We start from the raw sequence: 13,624 nt of genomic DNA on the forward strand, positions 1-13,624 counted from the left end.
AGGTTCGTAATCACCATTCTCTAAGACAAAAAACAATGCATGTAACCATGCATGTACAAATATACATTTATTTATACATGTACTCAGGTACATCATCTCATATAAACACACATTCACCTACTCTTCTTTATAAACGGATGTGAGAGCAATCTGTGTGTGAGAATGTATTTGTGAACATAGTAAACTACCTGTGAATTTGTTCATTTGTGTGGTTCTGTATCTTTGACCATATGTGCACAATTGTGTGTGTGTGGGGGAGGGGGGGGAAATTACACACACTTGGGTGTCAGGTTGTGTCCATGCATGCTAGCAAGTTTCTCTATTATATGTGATGTAAGCATCTGTGTGCAGGCATATGCATGGGGCAGTGGTGACTGATGCCTGCAGGGGAGAGGATGCAGGGAGGGGGGGTATGTGGGGCACCCTATTTAGTAATTAAAATTTCTCCTTTCCTTCTGTGCACTTACAAGGCCACTGACGTGCAAAGGGGCACAGGGGAGAGGGGGCACCTCCTGAGTGTGAAGGAGTGCATGCCAGCATTTGTGAACAGATGCTCAGACTGCAGTTAGACTGGATTCCATCAGTGCAGGGGCAGCGAGGCTGAAACCTCAAAGATTTAGAAGACAAGGACTCCGTCCGGGGTTATTTCTGCATGCCACTTTGGCTCGCTTTGTGTAGCGCCGGCCGGAGGGCTATACAACGAGCCACGCTCACACAGCCCGGCGGGGTCGCCTGCTGCACGGGCTTCTAAGGCTGAAGCAGCAGCAGCAGCATATCCAGGCAGGGTTAGTAGATTGCCATGGCAACCCCTCCCCCAGCATCTCCTCCCCTCCCCGCCCATCATTGCCCCAGGAAGCGCCCTGCTGCCAGCAGGGCTCAGGCTGAGCTCGCTCTGCCCAGCCCGGGCGCCTCCCTCGTGCACACAACAAGCGCGTTTTCTCCTCGGGCTGATCACCGCGCGCTTCCCGGCTCTCCCCCACTCCCAGCGCCCCCCCGCTGCCTTGCAGCAAGCAGCCGCTGTCAGGCCCTGCCTGCTTGCAAAAGTGACAACATGGCGCTCGTGCCCTGCCAGGTGCTGAGAGTCGCCATCCTCCTCTCCTACTTCTCCATCCTGTGCACTTACAAGGCCATTGACATGCCCGCGCACCACACCTTTGGAGGGAGCTGGAAATTTCTGACATTCATAGATCTGGTAAGTTGCCCTCGCTCCCCAACCTGCGGGTGCGTCCCAGCCTAAGCGGCGCCCTCCTGCGTGTGCACCTGGCAAGTGGCGTGAATGCCTCCGGGGGCTCTGGCAGGAGAGACACCGGCCAGGCTGTTGTTTTTGGCACAGGCGAATCAGATCCCTTGTGCACGGGTCCCCCCAGTCCCACTTCCCCCGTGACAACAACATAATTAGGCGACCTTAGGGAAGAGGAAGTAAAGAGCTGTGTCCTTTGGTGACTCATTAAATGGGACACACCGAACAGAGATAGTCAAGCAATAAATCCGCAGCACTACTAGTTGGATTTAAAAAAAAATCTCCTGGGATCTGCTTATTGTTTTTATGTAAACAGGCCACAGCAGCCATGTTTGTGTCATCAGAAATGTTAGGCATAGTTTTGCTAAAGCAGAATAGAGGAGAGTATGATGCTGGCTGGTTCCACACCACAAAACATGCTGTCAAAATAGACAACATGGCTTGTCACTGCTGGCCCTCCAGAATAAGCTCCAGCCTAACACACGTGAGGTAAAAGTGCCACAGACCACACATTTGGCAACAAGATTCAGCTACTTTTTGCTTCCCCCTTCCCCACTTCCCCCCTGCACTTGTTGGATTAGTCAAATGTTTCCCCTTGCAGTTCTGCACAAAGCTAGACTTTACTATTGTGCCATAAGATCCCAGGAAAAGCCATAACTAGCACTTCAACCACACTGAATCCAAAAATTGTATCTCTGAACTCCATAATCATAGACAGATGATGATGTATCTAATCCACCAGGGGAAAAACAGATCCTGACATATCCTGGTGCAGTAGAATGGCAAACCTCATATGCAGCATCTGAACCAAATGATTTTCTCCCAAAACCCAAAACTAGGTTATAAAATAAGACAAGACATTATGCTATTACCAGGCCATCATAAAACTCCAGACCCTGATGCAAGACCACAGCAAAAACCTGTACTAAACAATGCTATTATTTTTTTCTGCTCAAACTCAATTTCTCCTAACTAAATAGAGCACATGTGTAACTACTTCTGCACTAGCCACTTGTTGTCTTTTAGAGGGTAAATTTTTTTTAGATTAGAATCTAAAACCTATGTGATTCGTCAGGATCCAGGTGCCAGATACAAGATTTTATAAGGCTGTTACACTAAGATTAATCAGAATCTAGATTTTTCTGGTAGGGTCGGAGGAACTATTCCTTTTTTTTACCTATATCCAATAAGATCTATTTTACATATATTAATTTTTTATTGTACTGAACTTTACAAATGCAGAGTTGTTTTTATTTTTGGCTTTTCCTATTGAAGAGCTAATAAGTTTACATTATTTAAAAAAAAAATTTAAATTAAACTAGAGTTTATTTAATTTTAAATGTTATTCTTTCCTACTCTCTGAACTTTTAAGCTGTATAGTAGGGTATTGTGAAAAATTGTTGTTAGAATAAAACCAATATATTTGAATTATAGGTCTTCTACACACACTTACTATAAACTTTGAGTTGTTGGCAATGCTATTTCTTAAACCATTTGTAATTAACACAATACAGTATTAAACAAAGTGAAAAGAAACAAACGCTTTGACTTCAACTACAATGGAGATTATTTTGCCCCTTCTGGCTTTGATATAAGAGTTTCTTTAATATTCAGGTTACCGGATCATTCATTCTCTGGATGTGTTGCTCACAGCATTTAAAAAGGACTCTGTGTAGTGATCATAGATGTGGGAAGTGGAGGTTCTGGTAGGTCCTGCAGTGCCCCCAGGATTTTCACCCTGCTTCTCGTGCCTGGGTCCTGGCTCCACTGCTGACTGCCTGGGGCCCTCATCAGCTCTAGAACCTCCCAGGGTCCTGCTGCCCACCTTCCCTGCAAGCTCAGTAGCCTGCCATCCTTAGGGTCCAGGCCATTGGCACTGTAGGCTGCACTGCCACACGGGTTCCTGCTGCTGATCCGGTGGCTATGGTGTCTGGTCTGGGACAGTTGGCAACCTTAGATGTGACCTCACTGTAGGGCGGTGAGAAGCATGAACAGGTGTGTGAGGGGAGGGGAGGAAAACAACTCAGTACACCCCCACACTTTAAAAAAGTTCTAGCAGCCTGGTAGTAATCTCAGTATGGAAAGTCTGGCTGCGTTACTGGTTGTCTATAATTCCTCAATAGTAGAAGCAGAATTGTCCTTATTTATTATTATTTATTTGTATTACTAAGTGCCTAAAAGTTCTAGTCATAATCAAGGGCCTCATTGTGCTATGGCAAGCAAGAATATTGAGTGAGCCGTATGAGTGGCCCTCCTTCATCTCGGTGGACTGCATGACCAGTAGTGGGCAACCTGCACCATGTAGCCCACTGGGGTTCCACCTGCGGCCCATTCATCCCCTCTCTGCCCTCATCTCCCACACCCCTCTGGAACACTGGGGCTCTGAAGCCCTGAATTTCCTACTCCTCCCCCTCCATCCCAGCACTTCAGGAGCACCACAAATTGCCTGATTCACACACTATTCCCGCTCTGCCCCCTCCCTCCCAGAGCTTGAATAGCTGTGAATCAGATGTTCCTGGCTGTTCAAGCTCTGGGGGGAAGAGTGAGGAAAGAGCATGAATCAGCAGATTCATGGCACCCCGGAAGTGCTGAGTGGGAAGAGAATAAAGTGCAGGACTCCAGCACCCCAGTGCTCGAGAGGCATGTGGGGAGGGGGATTCCACAGACAGAGGGTCCACTGTGGGCCTCATGCAGCCCCTGGGTTGCAGGTTGCCCACCATTGTGCTAGGGTGAGGTACAAACACAGAAGAAGGATCACCTTGAAGGAGCTTACCCAAAGACTTAGTTTGTAATACTAAGTGATAAGTTGTAGAAGGCCATACCTTGGATCTCGGATGAGCTGCAAATACGTTCTGTTCCTCCAGTATTTACTTGCCTTGAACTTGTCTGTATAAAACCTTTAGAAATTTGGCATGTATGTAATCTAACATATGTCACTATCTGATTTTGCTCTCAAGACACCAGGATACAATTCAGGAAGCATCTTAAAAGCATTCCTTTTCTCAATCTGTAATTTATATGCATATTTTGGACTTCTTTCATCCTATTTGGCTTGCTTTAGATTTTTCCCTTTGGGATGCTGGGTTACACTCCAGTGAAATGGATCAATAATCCCACTCTCACTGAAGTCAAACAAGAGTCTTTCCATTTACATTAATAGTACTTGGATCAGACCAGAACTGTGTAAATCTAAAAACTGACAGTCTTGTTTTTGGGTCTGCTTCACTCTTTACATTATTACTTAATCACTGGCATAATAATAATACTAATACTACTACTAATAATAATTACTAATTAATAATCAATAATTAATAAATCATAATTGATAACAAATCAGCAACAACAAATAATACCCACCTCGTATAGTTTTTCACAACTAAATAACAAAGTGCTTCATAGTCCATCTCACGTTATCTCTGAGAGGTAGAGTATTATTATCCCTATTTTGCAGATGGGAAATAGAGATACAGAGTTGCTAAGTGCCTGGCTTGAGGTTACACAGGAAGGCTATGGCAGAGTAAGGAATTAAACCCACATCTTCTAAGTTTTAGGCTAGTGCTCTAACAAGAGGACCACCCTTAAATGGGCAAAGACTATTTTTAATGTAGCAAAAGTATTACTTGTCAGTAAATAATAATTATTCCCCAACAAATTATGGCCCAATGTGACAAGTTCATGTGGACTTTTCCACCACGCAGACACATTAATCTCTACCCATTCTCTACACTAGTCATCTCTACCCATTCTGAAAACTGGCCATTTATTCCTACCCATGCAGACACATTCTTCAGTCTCTGTATGACATCGTCAGAGAGCATCAGGTAAATGTGTGGTTTTTAAATATCTAATAAAGTACTTGACTACAGCCATATATTTCTGTCCCTTAGCTCACAAGAGTCACCCTTTATGCCCCACTTTCTGAGTCTGACAACTGAGAAATGTTAATGTTTTTTTAAATAGGATGTGTGTAGAGTACTGTGCAGATACAAAATTGGTATCCGCATATGCGAACATGCCCTCAGATATAAAATGGATATCTGCAAATTTGCAGGGTTCTAGATAAAAAAAGGTATCTGCATCCCTACCTGCAAAAATGAGCTGTGTATATCTGCAAATTTGCAGGCCTCCAGGTGAGGGATGTAATAGTGTAGTCGATTAATCAATAAGCAAAAGCTTATAGGTTAATGCTAAACACTACATGCATTTCCTTCTCCCTCTCTCCCTGCCAGTAAAATTTTTAGCAGGCTGGCCAGCAGCCTGGCTCAGTCTTGGCTTGCAACGGGTCTGGGACCTACCTCTGCTGCAGCTCTGCTTTTAAAGTGTATTAGGAGCCGAGTGGGCAGGCAGTGTGGTTAAGTCCTGGCTCATGCTGGGTCCGGGATCTACCCCCATTTCATGTCTGCATTTAAAGTGTAATAAGAGCCAGACTGGCAGATAGCCCAGCTCAGTTCTGTCTTGCATGGGAGCTCAGACATCCCCATCCCCAGATAGGGACTGCTGCCACCCTGAGCTGCTGCCTCTTTCTCAGAAGCAGCATCACAAGGCGACTGGCAGCCGGTCCGCTAGGGGAGCTGTGTTTTAAACTGGCTCCCCTTGCAGACCAGCTCCTGCCTGTCACCCTGCACTGCTGCCTCTGATACACTAGCTGCTGGCTCCACCCCCAGGGACTATAGAATAGTCGACTAACAGATAAAATGTCATGAGGTTACTTGACTATTCAATTAACCGATATTTGACATCCCTACTCTAGGTATGTGCCCTTGATTATTAGTTTGGTCAAGAAATGGAATCACTTGGATTTCTTTCTCAATTCCTAGCTATTTGTTGATGACATTTAGTAATGTCCAAGTGGGCCTACTGGTGTCTCATATAAGGCTACATTTCTTTGTTTCTGCTGAGTTAACTGCCTTGTCTTCAGGAAACAAGATGCCATCTGAGCCAGTGAGGCTACTCTTCTCCAGGAGGAAAGTTTGGATGTTGACAGGTACACTTGCACGATATTGTACGATGGCTTTCTGGATTGCAGTGCTCTTTTGTAAGTTTCAGTTTCTTCAGCCATTTGCAACATCCCTGCATCAGCCACATGCAGACAAAATATTGGCAACAGAATCTTGGTGGGGATATGTTCTCACTGCATATTGTACCTCTGCGAAGATAGACTAGATCTTTGGCATCTGACTGGCACTTTGTGCAAATACTTGCTGTTTATGAGGGGTATGATAGGTTTCTGTAGTCAGAAGTGAGGATAGGAATATAATCTGAACCAGTAATTTGGCCTTTTTTTTCCATGCCCAGACTATCACGAGCCATTCCTTCCCAATTGGCACATAAGTTTCAGCATCAGTCAAGGATCTGGAAGAATAAGGCAACTGAATATAGCTGGCCATAATACCCTTGCAATAATGCTTTCTTTAACCCATTTCTTATTATCTGCTCTTGATATGATTTTGCATGAGATGATATTATTCAATAACTGAAAGACAATTGAAGCAAAGACTAGCCAAAACATTCCTACTCTCAGTTCATTAATTTGGACTGTGTCTTTGAAGTCGATTTAGAGCCTTTTCCTTGCTTATAAAAAGACCTGTGCATTTGCAGAAATTCATGGACTATGAAACCCTGTAGTGGCAAGTTTCCATCAAAATTAATTTTTGTTTTGTGTCACATGGTTAGAGGATAGATATCTACAGGATGATCTTTCAGGGTGTTTACCATAATGTATCCATATTTGTATTTATCTGTTTTGCTTACCAACAAGTATAGTAATAGAATTTGAATGTTCATTCCCAAATATTTCCTTAGGTGTGAATTATTAGTCTCTCCTGTCCTGTGATTCTGCAAACCACTATCTCTTCTTAAATTTTTCTTCTTGGCATAAGAAGGTGGATGCCCTTCAAAAGTAAATATGCCTTCTTATTCCTGGTAAAAACTACTTTATAGCTACACTTCCCTTCTTTTTCAATCCCACAAATTTAACCAGGCCTCACTTAGTTACCTGCAGTAAAATGTGAAGAAGATGGATCAGATGGAATACTTTTAAGAATAAATATAATAGAAATATGTATAATTGGGATTATGTTTTCCAATACACATTACAGCTGCTCCCCGAGTTACAACCACCTCCACTTACGATCATCCGCACTTATGACCAAAGTGGTCATAAATGCAGATCCGAGTTACGAATGGCGATCCGCGTTTATGAACAGCACGGTCACCATGTAACTCTATATGATCCGAGTTATGAACACTTCGAGTTACGGACCAGGTGTTGGTCCGTAACTTGTTCATAACTCGGGGAGCAGCTGTAGTTTGCATTTATCAGCATTGAATTTCATTTGCAATTTTTTTGCCCAGTCACCCAGTTTTGTGAGATCTTTTAGAAGCTCTTCACAGTCTGCTTTGGACTTAAATATCTTGAACAGTTTTGTATCATCTGCAACTTTTGCCACTTCATTATTTAGCCCTTTCTCCAAAACATTTGTGAATATGTTGATTAGGACTGGTCCCAAGCACAGACTCTTGGGGGCACCAGTAGTCATCTCTACCCATTCTGAAAACTGGCCATTTATTCTTACCCTTTGTTTCCTATCTTTTAACCAGTTATTAGTCTATAAGAGGACCTTCCCTCTTATCCCATGACAGCTTACTTTGCTTAAGAGCCTTTGGTGAGGAATTTTATCAAAGGTTTCTGGAAACCTAAGTAGACCATATTCTCTGGATGGATCCCCCTTGTCCACATAATTGTTGACCCCTCTCAAAGAATTTTAGTAGATTTGGTGAGGCATGAATTCCCTTTACAAAAACAATGTTGACTCTTCCCCAATGAATTATGTTCATTTATGTGTCTGTCAATTCTGTTCTTTACTGTAGTTTCAACCGGTTTGCCCAATACTGAAGTTAGACAGACTAGACCATTTGTGGCAATGGTATGTACTGTAGTCTGATTGAGCTGGTAACCCTAGTCCCAGACCTGAACCCCTCATCCCCAGCTCTACCCCAGAGCCTGAACCCCAGCCACAGCCCTTCCACCCCAAACATCTGACCCAGCCCTGAGCCTCTCAACTCCAGACCTACCCCAGAGCCCACATCCTCAGTCAGAGCCCTCACACTCCTTCAATTCAAACTTCTGCCCCAGGACTGAGCCCCTTTCCACACTCAGATTCCCTGGGGCACAGGCCCACCACATGAATTTTGTTATGTGTTGCACATCATCTCCATAATAACAAAATTAATTCTGCTTGGAGTAGAAAAAAAAATTGTGTAAACACTGCTCATCAAACTAGATTATCACAGAGGCCTCTTCTGGTTTTATAATCTATAAAACTGGCATACTGATTTTTATTCACCTTTGTCAAATGACTGGTTGAGAACAGCGGGGCAATTTTAGATGAAAGGCATTACATAAAAGTGTGAACTATTATTATTTGTTCTTCCTAAGGATGAGTCAACAGTATGTTTACACATCACTGTAAAAGGTCCCTGCATGCCCCTTTGGAGCCCAGTGTAATGCCACAGTTGGACCCCCTGCTCAATTTCCCCAGATTATAGCAGCAATAGACTCCTTTGAATAGTCTGGACAAAAAAGCCAACGTACTTTAACAAAACAGCACATCCCCTTTTATAAGGTGTCAGCGCAGAAGCAGTTATAGCACAGTTCATAAGATACTTACCTCAGAGACCTTGTTCAGAACTCTGAAGCTTAACATCTCTAACACCAATCTCTGTGTCTGTTACAGCCCGAGCAAAATTCATCTGCTATCGTTTTCTATGCCTGCTATAGTTTGCTTAGCTTCCTCTTTCATGTAACCCAGCTCTAGGGTATGGCAGGGCCACTTTGAGTGTACCCAAGCTTTTCCAGCTGTAATCTCCAGTGTTTCCTGTAAAGGGGTAATACAGTCCTTCACATCATCCTGTTCTTAGTATAGCTGTTGCGAATACAATCAGGAGCAATTATTTATTTGTCAATTCACAGAGCAGGAAACTCAGAATTGCTCTTCATGGGATAACAAAGTGAGATTTCTTAATGGTGTTTAATGCATTTGAGAGAAAGAGAAATGCATATATATAGCAACCTTTTAATAACTGTATATTCTATAGCTTTCTTTCATCCTCTCGGATTGTAAACATGTCAAAGAAACAGTTCTGAATAGTACCCTAGACACTGTAATAAAATTTTAATAATATCACTCTTGCATTTCTTAGTCGGTTTCCTTATTACTTTTTGTAAAGCTATTATAAATTGCATATTATTACAGGGCTACATTTAAATTTTTTATATCAATATAATTTTATTTTACAACTGGATTCTAATATATTTTTGTAAAAATTCACAGATTATGTTCATTATGAAATTTCCAACATATAGCATTTTCTTTTTTTGCGTAGGTGTGATTTGAGGTTTTTTATATTATTCATAGGGATGGTAGTAGCTTTAATTAGTAGCACCAGCATTCTTTCACTCATTTACCTTACATAAGTTATAGGTGTGGTTACATAATAGGGGTACATTATTAAATTTGGTGAGAAATCTATAATGTGCTAGAAGAGTGTCACACAATGGAAACTCCAACAATGGTGTCTTGAGACATTTCAAATCCCCTCTGGATTTTTAAAATGACTTTTAGTGATACGAGTAGCTAAACTATTACTACCAATTACATGCCTATGAAAAATTATCTTGGTATATTATATAAAATGTGTATATATTTAATCCAGGGACAAAATATTTGACGATGGACTTGGTTTAACTTTGTTAAAAAAGCCTGTTCAATAAGATAGTTAGATAGTATAGAAAGTTCCTGAGCTTTATTTTCATTAAAAATGAAGCAAGACTCTGAGGCATTGACATCATTATGTTGGTCTGTGCATGGAGCAGATTGTATGCATCCAAAGAATTGCAAGATCAGAGACTATATGTATAGTCACTTATTTTATTTCTTAATATGAAAAATGAAGTAGAATTTGATCATTAGACACCAAACATACAAAACTAGTCCAGATATTAAAAGTAAGAGTCGTGTATAAAAAATAAGAGGTTGCTTAAATCTTCACTAACATCTTACTGTATTTATAATGGGCATACAAACGCACAAATATACTAAATAAAACAATGAAATGATATAAAAAGAGTGTGTGTGTGTGTGTGTGTGTGTGTGTGTGTGTGTGTGTGTGTGTGTGTGTGTCCATATATATATAGATTTGTTTTGGGAGTGAGGAAGGAAAAGCACAGTAAAATAAAGTACCACAGTTCAGTAAAAATAAACCATATTGCAACAGATTAAATACTAACATATGTACAGTGTAACAAGATAAACTATGTCCTGTACAAGCAGAGAAACTGTTTTAAATCCACAAGATACTATTATGCCAAGTATTCATCTGAATGAGATAGATTTAATAAAGTATCCCAAATTCCTTCCATTGCACGAAGTCTTCTTTCTTTTTGTGCTGCAACTTTTCATATTTAATCACCACACTCATCTCAAGCTCCAGCCTCACAGAAGTGGGAGAAAGGCCAAGAATAAAGGCTTACCCCCAGGGTTGGATTAACTCTTCTGGGAGCTCGGGGCTAGTATATTTTGTGGGGCCTCTATAGACTTTAGAGTGGGGCCAAAATGAGAGGTTCAATGTGAGGGAGGGGGCTGCCAGGGAACAGACTGTAGGTAGAGGTGTGGGGTCTGGGTGGGAAGTAGGGTGTAGGAATGGGTTGGGGGTGGCCATGTGGAGTCTGGACAGGAGGTAGGGTGCAGGGTCTGAGCAGAAGGGAGGGTACAGGAACAGGATTAGGTGCAAAGTCTGGGTGCAGGAGCAGGCTGGGGGTGGCAGGGCATGGTCTGAGCAGTAGGTAGGTTGCAGAAGTGGACTGGAGCGTGGGGTCTGGGTGGGAGGTGGCAGGGGATTGGATTTGGAGCACCTACTTGACATAGATCCTGAGGTCCCACAGTTCACTCCACATGGCTCTGTGCACTGCTGAGAAGCACTCTCTGCAGACATCACTCTCTGCTGTTCCTGTTGACCAGAATTCCCAGCCAATGGGAGCAATGGCGGTGGTGCCCTTCAGGGAGTGCTTCCCTACAGTGTGCAGAGCCACTTCCTCCCCCTGCCAGCCAGAGCCCATGGGCCGGATCCAGTGAGGTGCAGGGCCCCTCTGCCCCAGTGGGGTGTCAGTGCTGGTGCTCTAGCCATTGCAGCCCCTCTCTTCCTGTGTGGCTGGAGTATCATCGGTGGCTCATATCACTGGGGAAGGGAGGGAGCTCTAAGCTTCTGGGCCAGATCAAGGCAGGCCTTGGGCAAGGGCCATAGGTTCCCCGTCTCTGTTGTAAAATTTCAGATAAAATTTCCAAGGCCTGCAGTCCCCACATACCCAAACTTGCCATTGACTCATCTCACTGAAATCTTTCCTATCCAATGCATTTTCAAATCCTTAATTGTAGACAAGTTATAGGTGTTTTTACCACCAAGTTGTCTGACCGGATTACTTGTCACATACCTTAGAATGCCTGCACCATGTCTACATTATAGCTTAAAAATGATATGAGCACATGTGGTACTTTATCTTTTGGTGGGTTGTGTTCTGAAATGTCCTAGTAAAGACAAGACCTCAGCAAGGAATTAGGATTGTGGTCTAAATCACTGCATAAACCAAGGCACACTGTCCACATAGGTAAAAAAAGCTGTGTTTTCCCAAATGAGTTAGCTCATGTGAGTAATATTAAATCAATTGAAAATGACCTTTAACACCTGGCTAATGCCTTTTAGATCATTTGAGCTTACTTGATAGCCTACAAGGGAACCCAATTTGAACTGCAATGGGATTTGGGTGTCTGGATCTCTTAAGCAAGATCTATACTAGATCCAGAAGATCAGTTTAAGCTCCATCTATGTAAATAGCGTATCTGGAATTGATATATATTAAGCCAAGCTTAGACAATCTTCACAGCAGGAGGTCGATAGAAGCAAATGCTTCAGTAAGCTTCCCTTACTCTTTGCGAGGAGTAGGATTACTGGCATTTAGCATTTGATTTAGTAGGTCCTTACTAGACCAATTAAATTAGACATCAGAAGATCAATTTCCAGTGTGGCAAGTAGAGACGTGGCCTTATATGGCTTTGAAAATCTCCATCTTTGTATGGCTAACATTTTTCTTTTTCTAATCTTACTGTTTATGTGCTATCTAGTGAATTTTATTTTGTAATTATGTCTTTATATCATTACCCAGAAGCCTTTTGATAGAGAAAAATATACTAAATACTAAAATGTGATACTAAATAATGATAGCTGACAGAAAGTTTGGCAGACAACACACAGAGCAAAATGCTTCTCTCTGGGGCCAACCCAGAATTTCTAATACAACCCTATCTTATAGAGAAGATGGGGCTTTTAATTCCACAATTAATGCACATGAAAATGCAATGTGAGAGTCTCACCATAAAAGGGCATAGTTCCCAAGAGGAAGCAGGAAATAGGAGAGAAAGTGGGAAATGCTGAATTGGAAGAGACTTCTTGAGAAAGGGAAGAATGGGGGTTAGGTTTACTGCATAATTGGGCTCTGATAAAGGTGCATCATAGGGTATCAGTGTGAAAGGAATGATTACCACTTTGGAATAGGGATCAGACAGAACCTGTGGTAGGCTGCTGTTTAGAGCTAATGCTGATGATCTACTGTTTGGCCTGTGTGTGGAGAAACATGGAGTGGAGCTCTGGAGTCCATATGTTACTAAGCAGAAGCAGCCTATTAACCCCCTGTGCCCCAGGGGGGCCACTAAGTAGGAATATCTCCACTGAAGTTCTTATAATAAGAAGTGAATAGAGGGCCCCCTTTAGCTGCTCAGGGCCCTAAGCAATTGCTTACCCTGCTTATGCCTAGTGCTGGCTCTGGGGACTCCCCTCCATTTACCAGCCACACACTACCCTTCCCTTCATGTGACTAGAGTTATTTAGCACCCTTCTATACCATGGAGGGTGCCTGCAGAATTTCACCCTCAATTAGAAACCATAAGCACTGGCAGATGTAAAGGTCCCCATTTGCTGTTCATTTGAGTTTACAAACAAATTAAAATTCTATGCTGTGAAAATGTGCTTGACCTTAATTTTCTTGTTATAAGTGTGTTCCAAGTACTGAAAATTGGCATGCACAGTAGACACAACTAGCTACATTCATATATATATATTCCAGGAAACCAACCCTAGGAATGCATGAATCACAAAGAAAACTTTTACCTTGTGGAACTATCATATAGCAGTATACTTTTAAACTTGGCATTCAAGAGATTGAAAGAGAACTGGGATTTTTGCTAGTGTGGCATACAGTATGTGCATCTTTTAATAGCATTTGACAGATTGTTACTTAGGCATGCTGCACATAAGAGGAAAAGAGGGTTTTTT

The 13,624-nt window shown here is 42.3% G+C and overlaps 1 protein-coding gene across 8 annotated transcripts in view; it reads left to right on the forward strand.

The window, feature by feature from the left end:
* Positions 1–537: 537 nt before the first annotated feature.
* Positions 538–13,624, forward strand: part of AIG1 (androgen induced 1) — a 211,172-nt gene continuing 198,085 nt past the window's right edge. The window contains exons 1-2 of one of the 8 annotated variants that reach the window (XM_075924343.1): positions 538–1,192; positions 6,159–6,224. In XM_075924343.1, coding sequence (XP_075780458.1) covers positions 800–1,192; positions 6,159–6,185 — 420 coding nt within the window. In that variant the 5' untranslated portion in view covers positions 538–799 and the 3' untranslated portion in view covers positions 6,186–6,224. The remainder of the gene's footprint in view (positions 1,193–6,158; positions 6,225–13,624) is intronic. The other 7 variants (XM_075924341.1, XM_075924340.1, XM_075924342.1 and 4 more) reach the window with 7 other exon arrangements.

The sequence above is a fragment of the Pelodiscus sinensis genome, chromosome 3, assembly GCF_049634645.1.
Source record: "Pelodiscus sinensis isolate JC-2024 chromosome 3, ASM4963464v1, whole genome shotgun sequence".
Taxonomy (NCBI): Eukaryota; Metazoa; Chordata; order Testudines; family Trionychidae; genus Pelodiscus; species Pelodiscus sinensis.